At 32.3% G+C, this 24,922-nt stretch overlaps 1 protein-coding gene across 2 annotated transcripts in view; it reads left to right on the top strand.

Moving 5' to 3' along the window:
* The window catches only part of robo1 (roundabout, axon guidance receptor, homolog 1 (Drosophila)), a 343,575-nt gene that overhangs the window by 10,166 nt on the left and 308,487 nt on the right, over positions 1–24,922 (top strand). For both annotated transcript variants that reach the window (XM_051128853.1, XM_051128852.1), the window contains exon 2: positions 23,741–23,877. In XM_051128853.1, coding sequence (XP_050984810.1) covers positions 23,784–23,877 — 94 coding nt within the window. In that variant the 5' untranslated portion in view covers positions 23,741–23,783. The remainder of the gene's footprint in view (positions 1–23,740; positions 23,878–24,922) is intronic.

Raw genomic sequence — 24,922 nt, 5'->3', positions numbered from 1 at the left:
ATACCCGTGCTGAATGGCTTGTTCCAAATAAAAAAAATTGCCACTTCAACAAACTTTTTAATAACAGAAAGATGAACGCTCACTGGCTTTCGCCGCTGTGTTTCTGGTTAGGTGTGTTTGAATGAGAAATGCACGCCTTCTCGGAGTGGATCAGGATAATAATCTGGATAATATTTTCAGCGATTAGCAACTTAAATTCTGCTCTGCACCTCATACAAAACTATATTCTATTCCACCAGAGAGCGTTGCGGCTGCAATGCATGGTCATTTGGATTACCTTTGGTGCTGCTTTCGACATTTTTGCAATAAATAAATTGTGATTGCAATAAATTATTATGATTGTCATGTATTTATTTATACTGTACAGAGATAGTTATGGTTAGGTTTAGAGGTAGGAGCAGGATTAGCAACAATTAAAAATGCTGTATTGTTACAAAAATTGTCGCTTCCCTGCATACTCTGGTCAAATATGTCTTATTTCTTTTTATAATCACTATAAAATGGGTAGGTTTAGGTTTGGGGGTAGGTTAAGGGGTCTAAAACTTGAAATCGCTTAACAATAAAATTATATCTCAATGATATAAAAGATTGGTAAATATTTTGTTTTTTAGCTAATAATACATAACCAATTTTACATAAATGTTAAAATACATTGAAATTGTATGTTTCAGCATCAATAAAAACATACAAAAATGTATGTTTTGTGCTTCTAAACGTTATGAACTAATACCTACGTATAAACAATGAGACCAGGCTGGCAAGCTTGACTCACGTGACCTGCTTGATTTGTCCTAAATAACTGATTAGACTTTTGTTGTCCAGTGTCTTCTATCACTCTGGTCTCTTTCTTCACTCTAAAAATGCTGAGTTAAATACAACCCAGTGCTGGATGAAATATGGACAAACCCAGCTATTGGGTGGTTTTGACCCAGCCATTGGGTTAAATGTTTAACCCAACCTTTTGGGTAGTTTTATTTAACTCAGATGTTGATTAAAAATTACCCCAAATTTTAAAATGGACCCAAAATAGGTTCTAAATTAAAAAACAGACACATAATTACTAGAGGCATCAGCAATAATCAAAAGGTGTTATTAAACAGTTATTAAGGTAACACTTAAGAATAGGTAGGTATAGGTAATACTTATTCACTATTAACTACGACTTTTTCCTTAATAAATAACTAATTTGCTGCTTATTAATAGTTAGTAAGGTAGTTGTTAAGTTTAGGTATTGGGTAGGATTAGGGATGTAGAATAAGGTCATGCAGAATAAGGCATTAATATGTGCTTAATTAGTACCAATAAATAGCTAAAATTCTAGTAATATGCATGCTAATAAGCAACTAGTTAAGAAACCGTAAAATAAAGTGTTACTATTATGAATAATAATTAAAAAAAAATATATTATTTAATTATTATTTATTAACTTATTATTTACTTATTAATAAGTCTTAATTTATTTAATATATTAATAAATGGCACTTTGCAACCTATTTTGAGATCATTTTAAGCAAGAAATACACTGTAAAAAACAATTTGTTGAGTCAGCTTAAAATAATTTGTAACCTGGCTGCCTTAAAATTTTAAGTTCATTCAACTCAAAAAAAAAAAAAGTTTATTCAACTTGAAATGTTAAATGATACTAAGTGACAACTTAGATATTTGAGTTGAATCAACTTAACATATTAAGGCAGCTGGGTTACTTACCTCATCTGTTAAGTTTAGCAAACACAAATATCTAAGTTGTTACTTAGTACAACTTAAAATTTCAAGTTGACTAATCTTATTTTAGTAGACTGAACTTAAAATTTTAAGGCAGCAGGGTAACAAATTATTTTAAGCTGACTGAACAAATTGTGTTTTTTATTTTTTACAGTGTACAGTGATTTTTAAGCAATAGTTGAGTTAAAACTGAAGGTCGGGTTAAACATTTAACTCAACTGATAGGTCAAAACAACCCAGTCGCTCAGTTTGGCTATATTTCACCCAGCGTTGGGTTTTTGTAATAGAGTAAAATTATTTTAACTCAATATTTCATGCTATTTTATGTATTTGTTTGGTGAATAATGTGGATTAGTTACCCATTATCACAAAATAAATCCATTCGGGGTAATACAAGACATTTAATTTGTTAAATTTTTTATAACCAACTGACTAGCTGAGTTGAGCTAACATCTCTTTATACACCACTGTTTAAAATGTGGAGTCAGTCATAAAAAATAAAAGAAAGAAAGAAAATAAATTACATTTTAAATGTATATTAAAATATAAAATAGTAGTAAAAAAAGTATTTTTAATCAAATAAATGCATCTTTGCTGAGCATTAGAGATTTGAAATTGTACCAACCTTAAACTTTTGAACATCCAGTTTGTCACTTCTAACATGGAATTAAATATTGCATGCATTTGTAAACTGCCTTGTGTGAAAGAAGAAGATAAGTAGCTTGATTTAGACGAATGCTTCAGCTTTTGAGATTTAATGCTTTGTGAAAGACCAAACAAAGACAAAAGAAGATGAATCGAGGAGCATGCATCCAGATCAGAGTGTGCATTTGGTTGAATACGGGTCCTTAGGTTATTGATGCGACTTGTCAATAGTGTAGGTGAGTGACTGATTGACTTGGAAATTGTTCTCAGGCCATTTGCATGAGTTTAAATCAGAAACTAACAAAGAACAAAGGTTTGGGTTAAAGGTCAGGTGAGGATTGTGGGTAAAATATCCATCTTTGGCTCCGACACAAAGATGCTTGATTGTGTCCCAGACACTTCCAATATTTCCCCTTTCTCACTTAATGGAACATCATATGACACTTGCTACTCAAAATTTGTCATTATAATGAATGTTCTACTGTCTGACAAATAGTTCAGTGCCCTGAGGTTCCGGACAGACGTCAATTTCTGTTTGTTAATGGTTGGTTTTAATGTCCCCCCTCTGTCTCTTTCCTCTCAGAGTGAGTTGATGGGACCATCCTGCCATTTGTCTGTAATTACCCCCGGTGTACATCACCCAACCTATCCCGACAGGCTCTGGCAGGGATGCTATTATTTTACTACTGGCCAGCTTCCCCCCACGAGACTGTGTTTTTGAGCGACACCTCTGTAAACAGTCCAGCAGTGTCACGTAGCCAGACTTTTGACTTGCGACATTTAGTTTGGCCCTGTTTAGAGTGTATTCTGGCCAAGAGACTGTCTGGCCTGCATGTTAAGTGATCATTTTGTTTTACAAGCCATTTAGAGGAGGGTTTGTTCGAGATAGATTGTACCAGAACTATCTGGTGTTGAGAAATGAAATCAAATAATGACACAGTGTTCTTCAGTAAAGACTATACAGAAAGAGGCAAACAAAATAGGCGAAAATGTATTTCGTACATTTGGTTTCATGTTTACAGAAGAAGAAAGCAATGGACCGAAATGTTTTCTTCTTTTTTTGTTTATTTATTCATTGCACTTTCTCAATTTTACAAATATAGCCTATAAAAAATGTGTTTAACTTGACTTTAGTCTGATTTTTTTCAGTGCACAGACAATAATTCTGATTTTTGTTGTTGTTGTTGTTGTTTGACTTAGATTTTGACAGTGTTATTTTGGTATTATCTATGTATTTTCATTTTTCAATTTCTTTTTACTTTTAATTTATTTGCTTTTGTCATTTTATTGTTTTTTTTTAATATAAAAAAAACTTTTATTTTAATTTCAGTTGTAGTTTTAGCAATTTTCTCGTGCTTTTGTTTTTTTGTGTGAATATTTTATGACTTGTTTTAGCTTTTATTTTAATTGCAGTGAATTTTGTCATATTTGTTATTTTTATAATTTAAGTGTTTTTGTACTTTTCTATTATTTTAAGTATTATTTTAAGATTTTTTTCTTTGATTATTTGTATTAATTCAGTTTTTCAGTTAACAAAAATGTCAATTTTCTAATTTGCTTTTGTTGTTTTTTTGTATATTTATGTTATTTAAGCTTTCATTTTAATTTCAATTAATTTTGTCATGTGCTTATTTTTTATAATTTTACTTATTTCTATAATGTATTTTAACTTTACATTTTTACGATTTTCAGTTTTAGTAATTTTTTTTATTTGTTTTTCTTTTGATATTTATATATATATTTAATTTTCAGTCCAAAATTTTAATTCATTTAATTTTCTCATGTCCTTTTGTTGTTTTTTGTGTTTCTATTATTTGTTTGAGCTTTTATTTTAATTTCAATGAATTTTGTCATGTACTTATTTTTATTTTAAGTATTTCTATAGTTTATTTTAGCTTTAATTTTTTTTATTTCAGTTTTAGTATTTTTTATTTACATTTTTCTTTTGATATTTATTTTATTTTCAGATTTTTCAGTTAACAAATGTGAATTTTCTTATGCACTTGTTGTTTTATTGTTTTTTGTATATTTCTATTATTAGTTTTAGCTTTTATTATTTTAATTTCAATGATTTTCCATGTGCTTGTTATTTTTATTAAAATATTTCTATGATTTATTTCAGCTTTACATTTTTTACATTTCACTTTAGCTTATTATTTTGATAATTTTTAAGTATTTCTATAATTTATTTCTATAATTTAGTTTTTTTGTTTTTGTTTTTCTTTTGATATTTGTATTTTATTTTAGATTTTTCAGTCAACAAAAAAATATTTTAATTGGTTTAGTTCACAGTGTTTGAGATCTGTTTTTTTTTTTTAAACCAGTCATTATTTCAGTCTGGTGCTTTGTGATTACTTTTTTTGCATAAAGTTGCAAGTCAGTAATTCTTTTCAATGCAATTTCCAGTTGGTGACTTATGAAATGAAGCCACACCCTTATCCAAAACCACTCCCCTAAAACCACACCCTCCACCTGTTCTCCAAAGAAAGCGTCCCACCATAGACGCCCAAGGTCAGCATTCACCTTGAAACCGTTCCTGTCATCCCTCCCCCTTTTTCCTTAACAACAAAAAGAATCCTTTCATCCACAACATACTTCAGCAAAACACTCCGCCTTCTGTGATGCTTTCAATATTTCCTGACATGCTCTATTAGGCCCCTTAATGTAGTATTATAACAAACACAACTGAGATTGGCTACGCCGGCCCCCCCATCCGTCTGCCCGCGTGTCAGCAAGTCAGAGTCAAACTAAGACGGATGGAGGCCTGCCTCCACCCCAGCTCCTGACCAATGCCTTGGGGCCTCTCCACTTATTGAAATGACCTAATGTAGATTCAGGCTCGACAGGGAGGGATATCTATCTATATCAACCTGCAGGAGACAGAAATGTGTGTGTGGCGCCTTCTTAAAGAAAGAGTTGGGTTGCTGCTGTGTCTTTGTAATTGAAAGCAAAAGAGAAATAACCCGGTGGAACATTAAGCAGGACGCTTGCCTCTGGACACGTCTAATGCACTCATTGAAAGGTGGACATAAGGAGAGATGTGAAGAATGAACAGGGCAGGGGTCATACAATGTATATCTGTAACACCATGGGTCATTTCATATCTTTGCTATTTTTTTGCTTTTGTCATTGGAGAAATAAATGAACACATGAAGACGTACAACTGAAGTCAAAATTGAACAAATGTTTTTGTTCTGATTTGTACTGCCCATGGAGATGCTAGTTTTGTTGCTTTTGTTGTCTGAAAAGAACACTGTAATAATAATATTAACAACAACAGCGGTAGCAGCAATAAGAAAAAGTCTTGCAGTTTGCAGTGTGTTGTGTATAGGAAATCGAGGCACATTGATCTGTGGTGGCGTTTTTAATCGTGTTTCAAATTGATTGTTTCATTCATTTTGCATCAATTCAATTTGATCCTCCAAGGTTGCATTTGGAAAGTTTCTTTGAGATATAGATATATTAAACTTATTAAAGGTCATTAAGATCTTATTTAAACATGCATAAAATGGCTTAATTATTGTATTATCTATTTATTCTTAAAGCAACCAGCAGAACAATGAATATGTGGATCTGTGATTTGGTTTATGAGAAATAAGTGCTGAAAAATGAATTGAGAACACGAAAGGAGATCAAAATTGATTTTTTATTATTATTTTTTTTTAAATGTAAATTTAAGTGACACATTTATTGACTGAAAACCACAGTTGGCCAGATGAAAAAAACATGTTTGCTTCAACCAAATCTTAAATGAATAGTTTATCCGATGTGAAAGTTCTGTCATCATTTATTCACCATCATGTCATTTCAAAGCTGTATGACTCTCTGGAGATGTTTGGCAGAATATTGCAGGGTGTTTTTCACACAACAAAAGCATAAGTGAGTCCGTACATCTTGTACACTATATTTTTTTTGAACGGATAGTTCACCCATATATTAAAATTCTGTCATTAATTACTCATACCCTCATATCATTCCAAACCCGTAAGACCTTCATTTTCAGAACACATTAAGATATTAATGATGAAATACAAGCGCTGTCTAACCGTGCATAGACAGCAACGCAACTACCACGTTCAAGGTCTAAAAAGGTAGTAAGGACATTGTTAAAATACTCCAAGTGACATCAGTGATTCAACTAGGAATGCCACAATACTCAATATAATATCGGACCATTTGTTACGACATCCATGGTTCAATACGCGCTTGTGAATTGCGGTTTTTCAGAGCTCAATGTATCGTCACGAGGCGCAGGGTTTAATTTTTTTTTTTTTTACTCTCAAAGCCATGGATCCCATTGACTGCCATTATATGACTGACAGACTGCAACGGTTTGAGTGAAAAATCTTTGTTTGTGTTCTGCTGAAGAAACAAAGTCACCTACATATTGGATGCCCTGGGGGGGTAAGCAGATAAACATCAAATTTTCATTTTTGGGTGAACTATCCCTTTAAATTTGTCTTAGCAAAGCATATTACTAATCAAAAATTAAAATTTGATATATTTACGGTAGGAAATTTACAAAATATTCTCATGGAACATGATCTGTACTTAATATCCTAAAAAGTTTGGGCCTAAAAGAACACGTATAAGAGCCATTTTGGCTTCCTAAAAGAACCTTCGAGTAAACAGTTTTTAGAAGAACCATGGTTTTCTTTATTTTTAATCATTTAAACATTATTTTTTCACTATGAAGATCCATGGATGTTAAAGGTTTGTCTTGGAACCATCAATGCCAATAAAGAACTTCTATTTTTAAGAGTGTGAGGGTGAATTAATGATGGCAGTATTTTCCCCTTTTAACTATTAATTTCTTTTCAGATTTCAAAGCTTTTTTGATTCTAATCCTGTTTTGACAAGTTTATTGACTGAAAACCAAAGTTGATTAGGTGAAAACATGTTTGCTTCAACCAAATCTTAAATGAAAAATGTATTCAGTGTTTTGCAGAGTATTGCAAACATCACTGTTTTTCACACAACAAAAGCATAAGTCAGACTAGAAAATGGACCAAAGAAGCAGTCCATACATCTTGAACACTACGTTTTTGACCTTTGTTCATCTTCTGAGCTTGGATAGACAGCAATGCAACTACCATGTTCAGACCCAGAAAAGGTAGAAAGACGTCAATAAAATACTCTAATCAGTGGTTCAACCGCAATGTTATGAAGCTCTGAGAATACTTTTTGTGTGTAAATAAAACATTCAGAGCCTTTATAGAACCTTTAGTTTTAAGAGTGTGAGGGTGAATTTTTGATTCGATCATGTTATAAATACATTTTGTATTGGTTGTTTTGAAATGCTGTTCACACTTCACTCGCAACCACCTAGACTCTCTCTACATGAATTATGTACAGCAAATGGTCTCAAAAAGCAGAAAAAAGTGCATGTGTAGGCTCAAATATCCTTGACCTCTGCTCCCAGATCTCTTCTTCCATACTAATCGCATTTTCTTGGACGTGCCCCGTGACCCAAACCTTGCAGTGCAACTTCATACAAGTCTTATTATTATCAACAGCACTTTGAAATCCATTTCTAAAAATCACAGAGGCACATGAAAAGACCAGAATCTCATACAAACAATTTAAAAATACAATAGAGAATGACTTGAAATCTGCATTTTTATTGCCCTCTCTTGACTTGCAGCGTTTTGTTTTGACTCCGGCTTCTCGTGGCCTTCTCAAAAAAGCAGTCACATCCACGGGCGGTCTCCTCTGATTAATCTTCGAATCTCACAAGCGCATTAAGATGTGATTCATTTCCCACACAAATGCGGCGAGTTACACACTATCTTGGCTCAATAACCTGCAACTAATAAGCCAATTTATGATAATATACCATCAGCGAACACCGACGGAAAGTTAATTTTGCCCTTGGAGCGAAATAGCGAGAGTTCAGGTGTGACTGCGGGCTTTGTTTATAAACGCAGAAATGCAAATCAGGCGGTTGTTTTCCTTTGTATTATTGCTCGTCAGGAACAATTATGTGGGAGACTAGAATGGCAAGTACCCTCTTCCTCTCTCAGGTGCTTTTAATGAGGATGCAACACTTGATCTGATAGAGAGCGTTTAATTTGGGAAAGGACTGTTGAGATGTTTCAAGCTGTTTGCAAGCCAGCCGAATGGGTTTTAAACACGGATATCGGATTTTTTGAAGCCAAAAAGCAAAGTAAAGCTGTTCTGTTCTCTAGTCTATAGCCGCTTAAATAATTGTATGTTTGTCAACTGTACATCAGCTTTCTAATTAGCTGAGGCTTATGGGAGGTGTAATCTAAATATCTGGTGTTATTAAAATGCATTAGCTTTAATTAAGCTCGAGTGATACTGCTTACTGATACCGACAGTGTGCTGTCATTTATTTGTGAATAATCTGCAGAATTCATTTGAGGAGCTTAGCAAATCAGTCTATCTGTGGTAATTATGGTGTACGAACGATATGTTTAATTGTCGGGGCTGAGTTGTTCGCTGTGACATTTCCCTCAGGATTTGGAACCGGCTCAGCCGTCAGAGCGCTGGGTTCGGCTCTGGCAATCAAGCAAAATTGACTGTCAACCAATGACTTTACATGCATAGAAGTGTCGGTAAGGAATATGATGGCATTCAGGGTATTAATGTAGTCTGACAATGAAGGCTAGTAAAAGGATAGTTCAGCCAAAAGTGAAAATTCTGTCATCATTTATTCACCCTGTCATTTCAAAGTAGTCTGACTTACTTTCTTCAGTGAAACACAAAAGGAGATATTTTGCATAATGTTCATGTTGCGCTTTTTCTAAAAAGACAAAAAAACTTAAAAAAGCTTCATTTGTGTTCCTGGATCACAAAACCAATAATAACCAGTCAGTTTTTTGAAACTGAGATTTATACATCATCTGAAAGCTGAATAAATAAGCTTCCATTGACACAGGCTGTTTGGCTGAGATACAACTATTTGAAAATCTGAAATCTGAGGGTGCAAAAAATCAAAATATTGAAAAAATTGTCTTTAAAGTTGTCCAAATGAAGTTCTTAGCAATGCATATTACTAATCAAAAATTAAATTTTGATACATTTACGGTAGGAAATGTACAAAATATCTTTATGGAGCATGATCTTTACTTAATATCCTAATGATTTTTTGGCATAAAAGAAAAATCGATAATATTATTCATATACAGTAGCATTCAAAAGTATTCAACCCCCCAGAGGCTGCAGTTCTTTACAAATGCAATTAAGATTTTTTTCGTTATTTATCAACTTTGTTCTCAGAATTACTCAAATATCTATTAATAAACTTTCTTCAGTAGTTTACTGATGCCTTTGTTGAATTGTTTTCATAACATTTTGTTCTTTGCAGCAAAATGTCTTGCAGGTCAAGGGGGTTGAAAAATGTTGATTGCAAATGTATATTTACATATTTTTATGCTCATTTGTTAAATATTATTATTAAAATATTATTACAATTTAAAGAAACTGTTTTCTATTTGAATATATATTAAAATGTAATTTATTCCTGTGACGCAAAGCTGAATTTTTTAGCATCTTTACTCTAGTCTTCAACGTCACATGATCCTTCAGAAATCATTCTAACATGCTGATTTGCTGCTCAAGAAACACTTATAATCATTGTTGAAATTCAGTTTGAATATCAGTGTTGATATCCAGGGTTGAATTCACTGATAAATAGAAAGTTTAAAAATGTCTTTACTGTCACTTTTGATCAATTTAATGCTTCCTTGCTAAATAAAAGTATTAATTTCTTGCAAAAAACTTACCGACAACCAATTATTGAACAGTGGTGTATAATATCTTACATTTTCAGCTTTGGACTTGCAGATTTTGATGCACATCTTTCGATACTTCAGTTACAACCAAATCACTAAATAATGGGAAACACAGAAATCTTTCATAGTGTCTTAGGTTTTTTCTGTTCCTGTGAGGTCCTCTGAGTAATCCTTCAGAACCAGATCTCTTCGAAACAAGAAATTGCTCGAATTTACAGACTGAAAAAAAAATACATATTTTTTCTGGTTTATTCCTGGTGTTTCTTGCACCTTCCAGTGAACTTTGTTTCAACTCTGCCAGCTAGAGTTAACAAGTCAGCGTTGCCTTGTATGCAAATTAAACTGTATATTTTTAGTGACAGTCAGTTGTTTTAAATCATAACATGTCATCCTCCGGTGAGCGGCAGCGTGCCGCTGACGTCCCGAGAGTTTTCGTGGCGGGACGGTGACAAGTACCAGCGCAGAACAATGACAAGTGGCATTTAGGGATGTGTTCGCAGCGCGCTACTCTGGTAATTAACATCGTGCAACCTCCGTGCTTACAAAGCATCGTTCTTAATTAGAGTTATGATTGCAGTAGGGCAAAACCAGCGATCCTTGCTCGGGATAATGACTGCTGTAGTCAGTGTGGCAGAAGCTTTATTGTTTGCACGCTGGACTTCTGACATCTGGGATACAAAGCGGCACAATAGAAAGCCGCCGTTCTTTGTTCTTTCTCCTGCTGATCCAATCAGAACGGGCAAATAGAGCCCAGGCTTCTTCCAAATGAGACCCGCTCTCTGCCTGAGCGGCGCAGACACCTTTGAATTGAGCAATAATGTGGAAAACCTCCTTTCTGTTGAAGGATCACACACGTGTCCTACATCAAGATAAGCGTGTGTGCTGTAGTGAATGCAGCTTTTGAAGGTCGTCTTTCCCATAATGCATTTGTCTATAACTCATTATATCAACGATAGCGACAAATTGTCAGTTGAGGAATGCTGTTTCGTATGAAAGCCAGTGTCTGGTTATTTGACTGTCAAGATATTACAAGTTTATATCTTTTTTCAGAATTTTTTTTCCTCACAATTCAAAATTTTTTTCTTGCAATTCTGAGAAGAAAAGTCAGAATTGCCAGATATAAACAGAATTTTAAGATATAAACTCAGAATTCTGACTTTTGTTTGAGAGTTTATATCTTGCTGTTTTGACTTTTTTCTCAATTCTGAGTTCACACCTTTTATGCTCACTAAGGCTGCATTTATTTGATCAAAAATACAGTACCAGCGGTAAAATTGTGAAATATTATTACAATTTAAATTTTAAGTTTTCTATTTATATATATTTAAAAATTTAATTTATTTTTGTTATGCAAAGCTGAATTTTAAGCATCATTACCCCAGTCTTCAGTTCGCGTTCCTTTAGAAATCATTCTAATAAGCTGATTTGCTACTTGACAAATGTTACTTTCACACAATTGCGAGATTTTATCACAAAATTTAGACCTTTTTTCTCAGATTTGCAGATTTATATCTCATAATTCTGAAAAAAAGAAAAATCAGACAATTCGTACTTTTTTCTCAATTGCGAGTTTTAAAATCTTAAAATTCTGAGTTTTTTTCACAGTTCTCGCATTTTGCTTTTTTTCACAACTTTTTTTTCACATCTTAAAATTTGTACCCCCCCTGCAATTCAGAATGAGAAAGAGAGAAAAAAATCAGAATTATAAAATATAAACTATTATTACAAAAATATTATTAGAATTTAAATCAACTGTTTTCTGTTTGTATATATTTTAAAATGTAATTTATTTTTATAATGTAAAGCTGAATTTTCAGCATCATTACTCCATATTGTATAATATTGTAACAAATATAACCAAATATTGTTTTTTTTTTGTTGTTTTTTTTGTAAATCACAAGATTTAACTCAAGATTTTGAGTTTTTGCCTCACAATTCAGACTTTTTTTTCAATTGCAAGTTTATATATTAAAATTCTGAGTTTTTTGCAATTCTTGCGTTTTGCTTTTTCTCAACTCTGGTCAAAAATACAGTACAGTAATGCAAATCTGTTTTTTTTTTTGTTTGTTTGTTTCCACCACAGAATAAAAAATAAATATTGCGATTTTATCACACAAAGTTGTTTTTTTTCTCAGAATTGCAAGTTTATATCATTCTAAAAAAAATATGCCAATTCTTACTTTTTCCCCTCAATTGCAAGTCTCTGTTTTATGAGGTTTTTTTTTTCAATTTATGCATTTTGCTTTTTTTCAACTCTGAGTTTATATCTTAAAATGTATTTATTTATTTATTTTTTGCAATTTATGCATTTTCTAAACTCTGAATTGTAAGATAGAAACTCAAAAGTCCAAAAAAAAAAAAAAATGCAATTACCTCTTTAATATTTGTATCCCTTTTGACGAAAACAAGATTTCGTAGTTTTGCATTTGGCTTGTGGTTTGAAATGTTTTTCATGTATACCTTGTTGTGCATTTCTAATATGCCTCTCAGACTTACAGCTGTAAATCATAAGTCATTTATAAACGTTTGGAAGGCTTTAAAATTTTGAAATAGCATAAAATGTTGTTCCTCAGCTTTTAGTCAAATGAATTGTCCAGTAGCGTCGGTCTTGATGGAGGACGGCTCTTAACTCTGTCATGTTTCCCCCTCCTTCTTCTTGGCAGACAGTTGGGACTAATTCATCAAATTTAGCTCGCAGACCAGGAGGGCCCACGGTCTTCCTCTTCTCCCCGCAGGATATAATCAGCTTTTAATTTCTCCACGATCCTGCAGACCAAATGACGGATAACTACGGTCGGTCCCTTCGGTGACCGGGCCTGTCTGTCTCCTCGTCGGCCTGGAACGCTCTGTTGCTTTTGCAGAAAATTAATCGTAATTTTGGCTCGGCCTGCAGCTCTAATAAGAGGCTTGCATGCACAGACGCCGTCACGTCTTAAACGTAATTTCCCCAAACGTTTCCACCAGGGATACCCGGTGTGTCTTGTTAACCAGGCTTAACAAATGTTTTGAATAAATGACGTTGCGCTATAAATATATATGAAGAGGTTGATGGTGTATCAGGTTCATAATCGATTTCGGCAAATGCAAGCGGGGATGCTAACAGCTTGTGACTCATATTTTCATCTCTAAAAATTGGTGGTAAAGTTAAATAATGTGGTGTTAGAGCTGTGGTGCATTGGGAAGTTCATGTACTTGTGTCATACATGAGCTGTTGAATCCATTCTGTCATGCCTTTATCCCATTTCCCCCATCTTTACCTTACTTTCCTTTGTATCCCCTGTAGTTTTTCAAGTTACAGCAGTGTTTTTTATTATTTGTTTGAAAAATTCACATTGTATATAAGATATTTTGAAGTTCATTTTTTCAAGTTTCATTTCCCCAAACAACATTTTACAAAACTAACATAAAGTACATAAATCAAAGAATTCAAAGATTGAATATTTTAGTAAGTAAGCAACTAAATAAATAAATAAAAATAGCAAATAACAGAAAAATACCAAATTGACAATTAAAATAGAAAATTGACAATCAGCTGCTGACACAAAATTGTCAAATTTGAATAAATAAAAAGCTCATTTTAATTTCTACAAATGTGTCAATATAAAATATTTGAAGTCAGAATGAAAAATGTAAATTTGCTAAGGTTACATTCAGCAGTATTTATTATAAAAATTTGCTTTAAGTTGTTGCAGTTGCAAATGCTTTGGTACTCACATGTTTATTTTTTTTGTTTGCATTGCAACAACACAAAAAAACAGAGAGGAAAAGTCAAATCTGATACAATTCCACACAGAACCCAAAAAATGCACTGGACAAAATTATTGGCACCCTTTACTTAACATTTGGTAGCACCCTCTTTGGAAAAAATAACTGAAATCAGTCGCTTTCTGTAACCATGAATGAGTTTCTTACACCTCTCTACTGGAATTTTGGACCACTCTTCTTTTGCAAACTGCTCCAGGTCATTCAGATTTGAAGGATGCCTTCTCCCAACTACTGTTTTGAGATCTCTCCAGAGGTGTTCTATGGGATTCAGATCTGGACTCATTGCTGGCCATTTCAGAACTCTCCAGTGCTTTGTTTGTAATCATTTCTGAGTGCTTTTTGAAGTGTGTTTCGGGTTATTGTCCTGCTGGAAGACCCATGACCTCTGGTGGAGACGCAGCTTTCTGACACTGGCCACTACGTTGCGCCACAAAATTCTTTGGTAATCATCAGATTTCATGATACCGTTCACAAAGTCAAGGCATCCAGTGCCAGAAGCAGCAAAGCAACCCCAAAACATCTTTGAGCCTCCACCATGTTTGACTGTAGGGTGTTCTTTTCTTTGAAGGCCTCATTTCTTTTTCTGTAAACAGTGCCATGATGTCCTTTACCAAAAAGCTTCACTTTGTCTCATCTGTCCACAGTACGTTCTCCCAGAAGGATTGTGGTTTTGTCACGTAAGTTTTGGCAAACTCCAGTCTTGCTTTTTTATGCCTTTGTGTCAGCAGTGGTGTCCTCCTGGGTCTCCTACCATAGCGTCCCTTTTCATTCAGATGGCGACGGATAGTGCGGGCTGACGCTGTTGTACCCTGATCTGTGTCTGCAGATCAGCTTGAATTAGTTTGGAAGTTAATCAGGGTTCTTTATCCACCATTCGAACAATCCTTCATTGTAATTTTTCATTAATTCTTCCGTCCACGTTCAGGGAGGTTAGCGACAGTGCCATTGGCTGTAAACCTCTTGATGATATTGCACACAGTGGACACAGGAGCATTAAGATCTCTGTAGATGGACTTGTAGCCTTGTGATTGTCTATGTTTTTCCACAATATTTTTCTCTCAAATCCACAGACAACTCTTTACACTTCTTTCTTTTCTCCATGCTCAGTGTGACCCAAAACACAAAGATTGAGTCAACTTTTCTCCATTTTAACTGGTTGCAAGTGTGATTACTATATTGCCCGCACCTGTTATTTGCCACAGGTGTGTCTAAATACAAATTACAGGAGCATCACATGCTTGAAAAGTAATTATTTCTTACAATTTTGACAAGGTGCCAATAATTTTATCCAGTCCATTTTTGAGTTTGTGTGAAATTTTATCAAGTTTGACTTTTCTTCTCTTTTTTTTGTGTTGTTGCAGTGCAAACAAAAACAATAAGCATATAAATACCAAAACATTTGCAATTGGAACAATTTTCTGACAGAATTGCAAGGGTGCCAATATATTTGGCCATGACTGTATATATAAATTAAAAAACCTTTTATATATATACACATATGTACATATATGTACACATTATCTATCTGTTATTTGTATTTCTATTTTGAATAAAATAATACAAATGTTATGTTAAATAACAGAAAACTTTTCATTGTTAAAAGTGTTACAATTGGAGAAATTAAATGAAATTAAATATAACATCAACCACAATTAAATATACAATATCAGCCAATGAAATGAAGGTGAAAAGACACACTGCAAAATAAATAAATAAATAAATTATAATTTAAATATATATTTCTATTTCTATTTTTTTTTTTAAATTTTTTATAAAATTACATTTAAATTACACACACTAGATAATTCGAAACATATACAGAATTAATATATACACATAAATTATAAACATAATTTGTTTGTTTATTTATTCAAATTTAATATTTTATTTCTTTATTTAAATTTATGTATTTTTAAAATTTAAATTAATTTAATTTAATTATTTTTATTTTTATTTTTTTTTACAGTGTAGCCTTTCATGGCTTGGAAGAGTAATTGCACACTTTCTCTGAACAAGTTGCACAATTCATGTCCTCAGCGCCAGCAGTTACATGCCAAACTATAATACTTACATATAGGGGTTTGTTCAAAGTATAAACAGTAGATGCTTGCCTTAGCAAAAAACACTTCGAATTTTAAAAACATTTCCATACTTTCAACCCAAGTTAAAACACTCTCAGCCTGCTTGACATCTCTGACCTTGGTTTTGTAAGCAAAGGGCTGTCACTGTGTTAGGCTGCACTCAAGATTCATAGCGCATTGCCCTTCTTCCATCTTTCTCTGCACGGTCCTGCGAGAGCGTGAGAAATGGGTGCTTGAGAATGAGAATGAGTGTGCGTGCGCTCGCATAGCATGTGCAAGCACATCATGATTAGTGTGCGCTCTCCCGCTGGCCGACAGGAGCTAATATACACTGAGAGGAAGAGGCGGTGTGGAGTTCCCGCAAGGCAAAGCTGCAGGTTAATCCTTTTATTGTAATGAAGTGGCAGAAATATTAATGCACTGTAAACACGGGACGTTTAAACCCTGTCCGTCATCTTTACTGCGTGGAGCGAGCCGAACTGCGCCATCCATAACAAACATGACATTGACTCTGCAAAACAGCTGAGCAGTCACTTAAGGAGATTGTCCAAAGCCTCGTTCTTTCCTTTTCCATTGCTTTCTCACTTGACTGCGTTCCCACAATGGACACAGACGGCGTGTTTGTAGTATGTAATGAAGCCCGCTATCCGAATTCGTCTATTCAACAGCTTTTTGAGGGGCAGTTTTGCCAGAAGACTGGTCGTGGCACATGATTCAGCAGCTCTAGATCACAAGCGTCTCCCCCCGCCTCCAAACTCATCTCCATGCCCCGTGAGCCGCACGAGCTTCACTGGCCTCACATGCTGATAACGGATTACAATAATCGAAAGGCTGAATGTCTGAGCATGAAATTGTGTTTGTTCGAACAGTTTGATATTTATTCAGTGGGCTTGTTGGAGAGTGTGCATGGAAATTGAATGCCAGCATCTTGTTTGAGAGGTTTACTGCATCACTTTTTGTTAGAGCATTTTTCGGACGTTAATGGATGTTGCAGAACTTACTGATTAAATGCGTTAAAAACAGTAAGTTATGGTATAGTTAAGAGTGGATGGGGAAACGATAAATGGGTAAATTACCCATGTTGTTTGTTTTAGGTTTGGGAAAAATTAAGATTTTATTCAGTGTCAATCCATTAATGTGACTTGAAATTAAATTGGCCAGAAAGATGTGGACTTTCCAAGAGGAATGTACTCAATTTAAGTGATTTTAAATAGAAATGTAAAAAAAAAAAAAAAAAAAAATATATATATATATATATATATTACAAATAGGTAGAATTTTAATGTAAAATGAAATACTGAATATTATTTATTATATAAATTATGTATTACTTATTTATTTATTTATTTATTTTTAATTTTTCACAATAAAAAAAAAAAAATATATATATATATATATTACACACACAACACACACCTATGTATAATATTTATATAAAATATTAAATATTACTTATTTATTATATAAATGATGTGTATGTTTGTTTATTTATTTATTTTCATTTGAGCATTCCGTGACAATGCATTGTGGTTTTTTGAAAAAAATTATAATAATAATTGATTTGAATTATATTTAATTAAGAATATGTAGAATATATAGAATATTTATGTAAAATAAAATATTTATACAAAAATATAGAATATTTATTATATAAATTTTATATAAATATATTATTTATTTATATATTTAATTAATTATTTTAATTAGAGCATTCCATGACAACGCATTGTGCTTTTTCCGCTTTAAAAATTACTTTATTTGAAGGATATTTAATGTTAAGAATATGAAAACTTCTATGTAAGTAAATAAATATGTAAATAAATATACACACTAGATAATGTCATATAAATGTATTAAAATAATTAATACTCCTTAAATTTTTTATATATATATATATATATATATATATATATGCACACACTAGATAATAATTATAATAGAAGTAAATATATATAAATATATATATATATATAGATATATATATATTTACATGTTTATAGTATTATATATTTGTATATACTGTGTGTATATATATAAATTATATAAAAATATACTATATAAATGATATTTTATATATTTATATATTTTTTTATTTATTAATTTAAAATATATCAATATATATATTTTTTTATATTTTACATTTTTCATGTCAAATATTTAATTTATTTATATATCATATATTTGTTTATTGTATTTTATATTTGTATATTTGTATATACTGTATATTTATATGCCTACATATAAACATATTTACACTCTTTTTTCATATTTATATTTATATTTATGTTTATGTTTGTTTGAGCATCCTGACCAGGTTGACAGAACAACATTTACTCAACCAATGCTATGATTTTTGGGTTTGTCCATCTATTTGGCTGACCAATCATTGTTGCAGAAATGACAGTTTTGCGTTTAAATTACCCCCAAATCTTCATCTTAAACAGCTCAATTCAAATCCAGTACTATTAAAGGCATTCTCAATTAAAGTGCCCACCCTTGCTTATGTTGAAGTATTTGTGTTTGCCTCCAGGCCGCGGCTCCTATATGTGATTAAATGCTACCCAATCCAGACAGCCTGCTTTCAAATTAATGAACAGCGAGAAGGGACGGCCGGTGGAAATGCAGCGCCGTGGGTTTTGCAGAAATGCCTGGAAATCATGAACAATAGGCGAATATGTGTTTACTCACTGTCCTGGCTGTAGTCCCAGGGGACGGCATCTGCGTCGTCCAGATAGTGCACAATGTAGCATGAACAAGGAGTGAATACGAAAGCATGCCACTATAGACCGCTCCGCTCTGTATGGCTTGCATTGCACACTCCTGTCGGTGCATTGCATTATTCCCCTAAAAAGGTCTCGGTCAGGCTAATTGCAACCTCTAGCCACCCTCCCAATAAGCACGGTGGTCCATGGGGAGCTTTGGGCAAAGATAACGATAGCAATATTGCGCATCTCATACCATGAGATGACCATTTCAGAAATGGAGGATGATTTTGTTTTTTTTGTTATTCGTCTGCATGGCAGGATCAGTCTCCTGCCTTTGTTGTCTCTTTCCTTCCCCTCCCCGGCTCTCGTAGCATCTGGCTCCCTGGGCTGAAGTTACAGAGAGCTCCAAAGGCAGAAATTGGAAGATGAAAGGCGCAAGATTAAGCTGAAAGGAACAGTGGGTGTTGTCAGAGGTAATTTGAAGTGCATTTGATTTCTCGGAGCCCTCTGAACACTTTCCTGCGATAATTTACCTGCTATATGCCTCCACCTTTAACACGCCAGACGCCCCTCGTGAGATGTGAGGAGACCTATTCATGTGGAAATGGTGTCATGTCATGTTCGAAATGAAAGCGGCGTGTAAAGGAAATGACAGTTTAGTCGGTCTCTGCCAAACCTCAAAACAGTACATGAAGGGTCGGGACGGGTGTTGACTTTGTTCACGTCGCCCACTACAACAAAGAAACTCCAGAAGCAGAGGAAGAAAGGAGACGGGAACACCAAAAGGCCATAGTTTTTGTGTGGAAAGCACTTGTTGTGCCATTTTCAAGACTGAAATGTCTTCATCTCTTTCTTGTTGTTTTGCTCTTTCTTCGTTTGTTTTTTCCATTTGAGTACTGTTTTACAGTGAGTCGATGAGGTTTGGCCCTGGTTGTAGACTAGTGACTGACAGATATGGATATTTCTAATGTGCAAGGCCAACGTTTAGACGGCAAGATGACTGATATAATGACGAGACAGGGTTGTGGTCATGATGAGATGAACAGGATATTCTGAGTCATGTTTTGCTCCATTTTGAACACTTTGGGTTAAATTAAAGCCTCATGAGAGATTACATAGTTTTTCAATATTGTAAGTAAGTCGGTAAGTAAATAAATGCATAAATATTATTTAATAAATTGTCTCATTACATTTAGTTCTTTTGTAATGTTAAGCTAACTTTCCAGGACTTTTTCTGTTTATTATTTAACCTTTTATGTTTTGCCATTTGTAATTTAATTTTACGTATAAAACCTTAAATATATATTTTTCTTTAAATGCATTTTAAGTTATATCATTGCATTTAAATTTGAAATATTATTATTATTAGTACCATTATTATTATTAATATTTAAATTTTCTTATTATATTATTTATTTATATTCTTTACAATCTTAATCTTAATTTTATTAACTTTCACATTTAATATTTTATAATTTAATTGGATGTATATAACTTAAAATATATTTTTACATTACATTTTAAGTTATGTTATTAAATTTAAATAAAGAAAATAAAGAAAAAAAATAATAAATAGTGTCTCATTACATTAATTCTTTATGATCTTATGTATAACTTAAAATATTTTTTTACATTAAATACATTTTGTTATATATTAACATTCAAATCTAGTAGTAGTAGTAGTAATAATAATAATTAAATGTTCTCATTACATTTCTTTATAATCTGAAGTTAACCTAGCACATTTTATTTTTGTATTATTTTTTACATTTTATTTTTTATAATTTAATTTATGTATATAACCTAAAATAATTTTTACATTAAATACAAGTTATATAATTAAATTTAAATGAAATAACAATAATAATAATAATAATTATTATTGTTGTTGTTGTTGTTGTTGTTGTTGTTGTTGTTGTTGTTGTTGTTGTTGTTGTTATTATTATTATTTAAATTGTGCCATTACATTATTTCTTTATAACCTTAAGTTAACTCTGTAGTACATTTTTATATTACCTTTTACATTTTATCTTTAATAATTTATTTTGTACATATAAAAATAAATTTAATGTAATGTATTTTAACTTTAAAGACATTTTAACTTATATATTTAAATTTAATTTAATTTTAATAATAATAATAATAATAATAATCATTTAGATTCCATTTATTTTATTACATTTATTATATATATATATATATATATATATATTTATTTTGTTGTTGTTGTTAATTATCTCATTAGATTTGCATTTATTTTATTACAGTGTAATTATGTTTTATATGGACTAGTAGTTAACATATTTCAAGATTTCAGTTTAAATTAAATTTGAATGTAAAATTAAATATTCTTTTTAATATTGTTATGTTCTGAATATCTTATTACACAGTATTATATGGCATGATGTGAAAATATAAAATAAAAATATACACACAAATAATTAGTTGTTATAAAATAAAATGTAATAGTTTAATATTGAATAATGTTATATATTTTATATAATTAAATAACTTTTTTTAATATGTATATATATATATATATATATATATTTATTTATGAACTCTTCCTTTAAATGTTGATCCATAGTGATGTATTATCCTGATGACAGATAATGGATGACTCATTCAGGCTTGAATTTGACACGGCACTTTCTCTGAAACGTTTCCGATTTCAGCTCTACGTTTCCCATTTGCATACATGTACTCTTGCTCATAAATAAGTATGCGTTTGCAAAGATAAACTGGAGAAAAGGCTAGAAAAGAGATTTTGTAGGCTCAGGTCTGTTTGTTGCTGATTGGCCCAATCCATGTGCATGTAATTTGGAAAGAGGAGGTGCTACACATAAATCTTCCATTATCTTCAATGGTTGCATTCATTAATCAGCAGAATTGAATAATTACTCTTAGCCGTCTCTTCTGCCTAAACTCATTGGCGTAGAGTGTCAGGTGAGGAGGCCATCTTGGTGTTGTGCACCTCCTCTGCCCCGCCGACAGTGGCATCTCACCGCTGGTAATTGGGTGTTTATCTGATCGCTTGTGAAAGACGCTTTCGGCTGCCTATCTGACACAATTATCTGGAAGAATTCAATCCGACCCTCCTGTGTCCACCACAGAATACTTGGAGGAAGCGGACCTGAGTGTTTTGTGAATGAGGAAAAAAAACGGCAAGAGCCGAAAAATAAACGCAACTCCGTCCGTAGTAAATGCGTCTGTCATCATGGCATGCAAATTATGCAATTGTTAGGCGCAATAATTCTATCAGGCTGCCAGAACACTAGGGGAAATGAAGGACGATAAGGTACGAGTGTGACAATGAGACGGCCGCTTGCTCCAATCAGATAGCACCGCCGTTTCAGCACCGTGGCCAGGAAACGGTCTAAATGGAGACAGGGAGAATGTTTACTGTGCGTCCTATGATAAGAGAAGAAAAAGCCTTTCTGTCAACAAGCTTACAGTGTCTACAACAAACAAGCCATTATGGTTAAAGAGAATTATGAAGTGTCTTAGAAAAGCAGAGGTGTCTATAAAGTAAACGTTCAGTATTTACCTTTGCAGTTCTTTATTTTATTTTATTTTATTTTATTTTATTTTATTTTATTTTATTTTTATTCTATTCTATTTATTTTATTTTATTTGTTTTTTATTTTGTTATTTTATTTTATTCATTTTGTTTGCTTTATTTCATTTATTCTTTTATTTTTTCTTTTTCCCTTTAGTTTTATTTTTATTCTGTTCTATTCTATTCTATTTATTTTTTTATTTGTTCTTTTATTTTTTCTTTTCCTTTTAGTTTTATTTTTTGTCCTATTCTATTCTATTCATTTATTTTTATTTTTTATTTGTTTTTTGTTTTTATGTATTTTATTTGTTATTTTATTATTATTTTATATTTTAGTTTGTTTATTTTTTATTCTTATATTTATCTTTGTTTTATTTGTATTCTGTTTGATTCTATTCTGTTTATTTTATTTTGTTCTATTTTATTTTTTTTTTATTTTTTTGTTATTTTATTTTGTTTTGTTTTTTTAATTTTTATTCTGTTCTTTTTGTTATTTTATTTGTTATTTGTTTTTTTCTTTTCCTTTATTTAGTGTTTTTTTATTTTTTTATTCTATTCTGTTCTATTTATTTTTTATTATTTTATTTTATTTTATTTTATTTTATTATTTTATATTATTTTGTAAGTGTGCAATAAATCAAAAGCGATTTTGGGTTGAGCAAGATAAATGATCAAAATCTCATGCTTTGCAACAGATTTACCACTAAAAGTCATTTCATATTTCTGGATCACTTGTGTTTTGTCATGCGTGTTCTGATCAGCTCTGAAAAACATTATTGCGTCCAAAGAATGTGATGCTAACTCTTTGATTTTAGGTTTCAGATCATGCTGGGCTGGCATGCAATCTCAGTGCACTTGTATTTTGCAGATGGTTGGTCAGAATTACCAACAGATTCATTTTGAACCAACAGGCAATATTCCTACTCGGCATGATATTTCATATCAGCCATGAGCATTGATCCAAATAAGTCTGGTACATGAGAAAATGGGTTTTAATCTTTCAGTCTTCTGAATAACTACATTTTCTGTTTTGATTCAATGCTTTGGCATTTATAAAATAAAATAAAATAAAATAAAATAAAAATATTTTTAAAGGTATATTTACCAGCTAATGTATAATTGACCACCAACCGATGTTGCTATTATATCTTTGATATGCAATTTTTGTTAATATTTTGTATTCAATTTTATTTTTGTGTTTTGTTTTCACTTTAATTTTAAAGTTTAAAATTAAAATTTAAGTTTTAGTTTTTTTGTTGTGTCATTTTTATTTTATTTATTGGTTTTATTTTAGTCTTTGTTAAACTAAATGAAAATGTAAAATAATACAAGTAAATAAGCTATATTTATTTCAGGTAACGAAAATGGTTTATGGTTTTAGTTGACTATAAAAACCTTGCAACTAATCTTAAGTCAAAGATTCACTGAACCATCGTTTATCTCATCCACAAATATATTTGAAGTTCCCATCATTTAATTCCTTTGTTTTTCTCTTTGTTTGTCCAGATTAATCTCGGAGACACCCAGGGATGCCAGCACTGTAAGAATCATGCAGGTCACATGGTCAGGCGCCAGAGTCTTCATCATTTTCACCTTGCTGCAGTTTGTCCATTCGGAGCTGTCGGAGGGTCCTTTGGTTCCAGGTAAGCGTGCATGAGCCTTGTGCATTGTGCTTTTATTCCCAGTTTCTGATGCTATGTGGAACAGACGCATAAGCCTACTAATTGCACCTGTACCCAGTTATTATGGGAACACTTGCACAGAAACATTCTGACTTTTGTATTCTGCACTGCAGGCTTATGTGCCTTTCCCATGTGGCTCTGGTGTGTTTTTCTCGTCTCGTCTGTATTTCCAGTCGTATGATGAGCTGTCTGTTTGTGTGATGGACACCATTCAAGGGATTGTCAGATCAAATGGTTCTGTATTTCAGGTGAATGATGAATAATGTTGAACGAAAGGAGGATTTCAAGATAAACGACAGGCATCAGTCAGAGACTGCTATCTTCTGTTCCTTTATCATGGTTTTGACAATTGATGCATTAAATTGTATGAGTCATAATGGAGCCACTGAGCTTTTAAAGAGACAGTTCACTCTAAAATCATTTACTTAGGCTCGTGTTGCACCAAACCCACATGACTTTCTTGATTTAGAGGAAAGTTATTGTCCTGGCCGGTCTTATCCATATAATCAAAGTAAAAGGAGACTGGTGCTATAAATCTTCAAAAGGACAAAAACACACAATAAATTATGCCATAAAAAGGTCCATATGACACATGCACTATATTCTAAGCATTATGCAGTTCGATTTGACCACATTAGACCGTAATATTGTCTTATGGAGGCAAATAAACCACTTCTATTGTTCATTTTGAAGTTGTTGTTTTTTTTTGGCTCACCAAGGTAGCATTTTTTAATCAAAAATACAGTAAAATTAACACTGTAAAAAAAAAATCAACTTAAAAAAGTGTTTGTGCTGCCTTAAAATTTTAAGTCAACATGAAATGTTAAGTTGTACTACGTGAATTTTGAGTTGAGTAAACTTAAAATTTTAAGGCAGCACAAACACTTACTTTTCTAAGTTTTCTAACTTTTTTTTACAGTGTATTATTATAATTTAAAATAAATATTTTTTACTGTGATATATTTTAACGTATTTTATTACTGTAATGCACTGTAATGATTTTTCA

This window comes from Labeo rohita, chromosome 15 (genome assembly GCF_022985175.1).
Source record: "Labeo rohita strain BAU-BD-2019 chromosome 15, IGBB_LRoh.1.0, whole genome shotgun sequence".
NCBI lineage: Eukaryota > Metazoa > Chordata > Actinopteri > Cypriniformes > Cyprinidae > Labeo > Labeo rohita.
The sequence above is the reverse complement of the archived record's forward strand: the minus strand, read 5'-3'. Positions and strand labels throughout refer to the sequence as shown.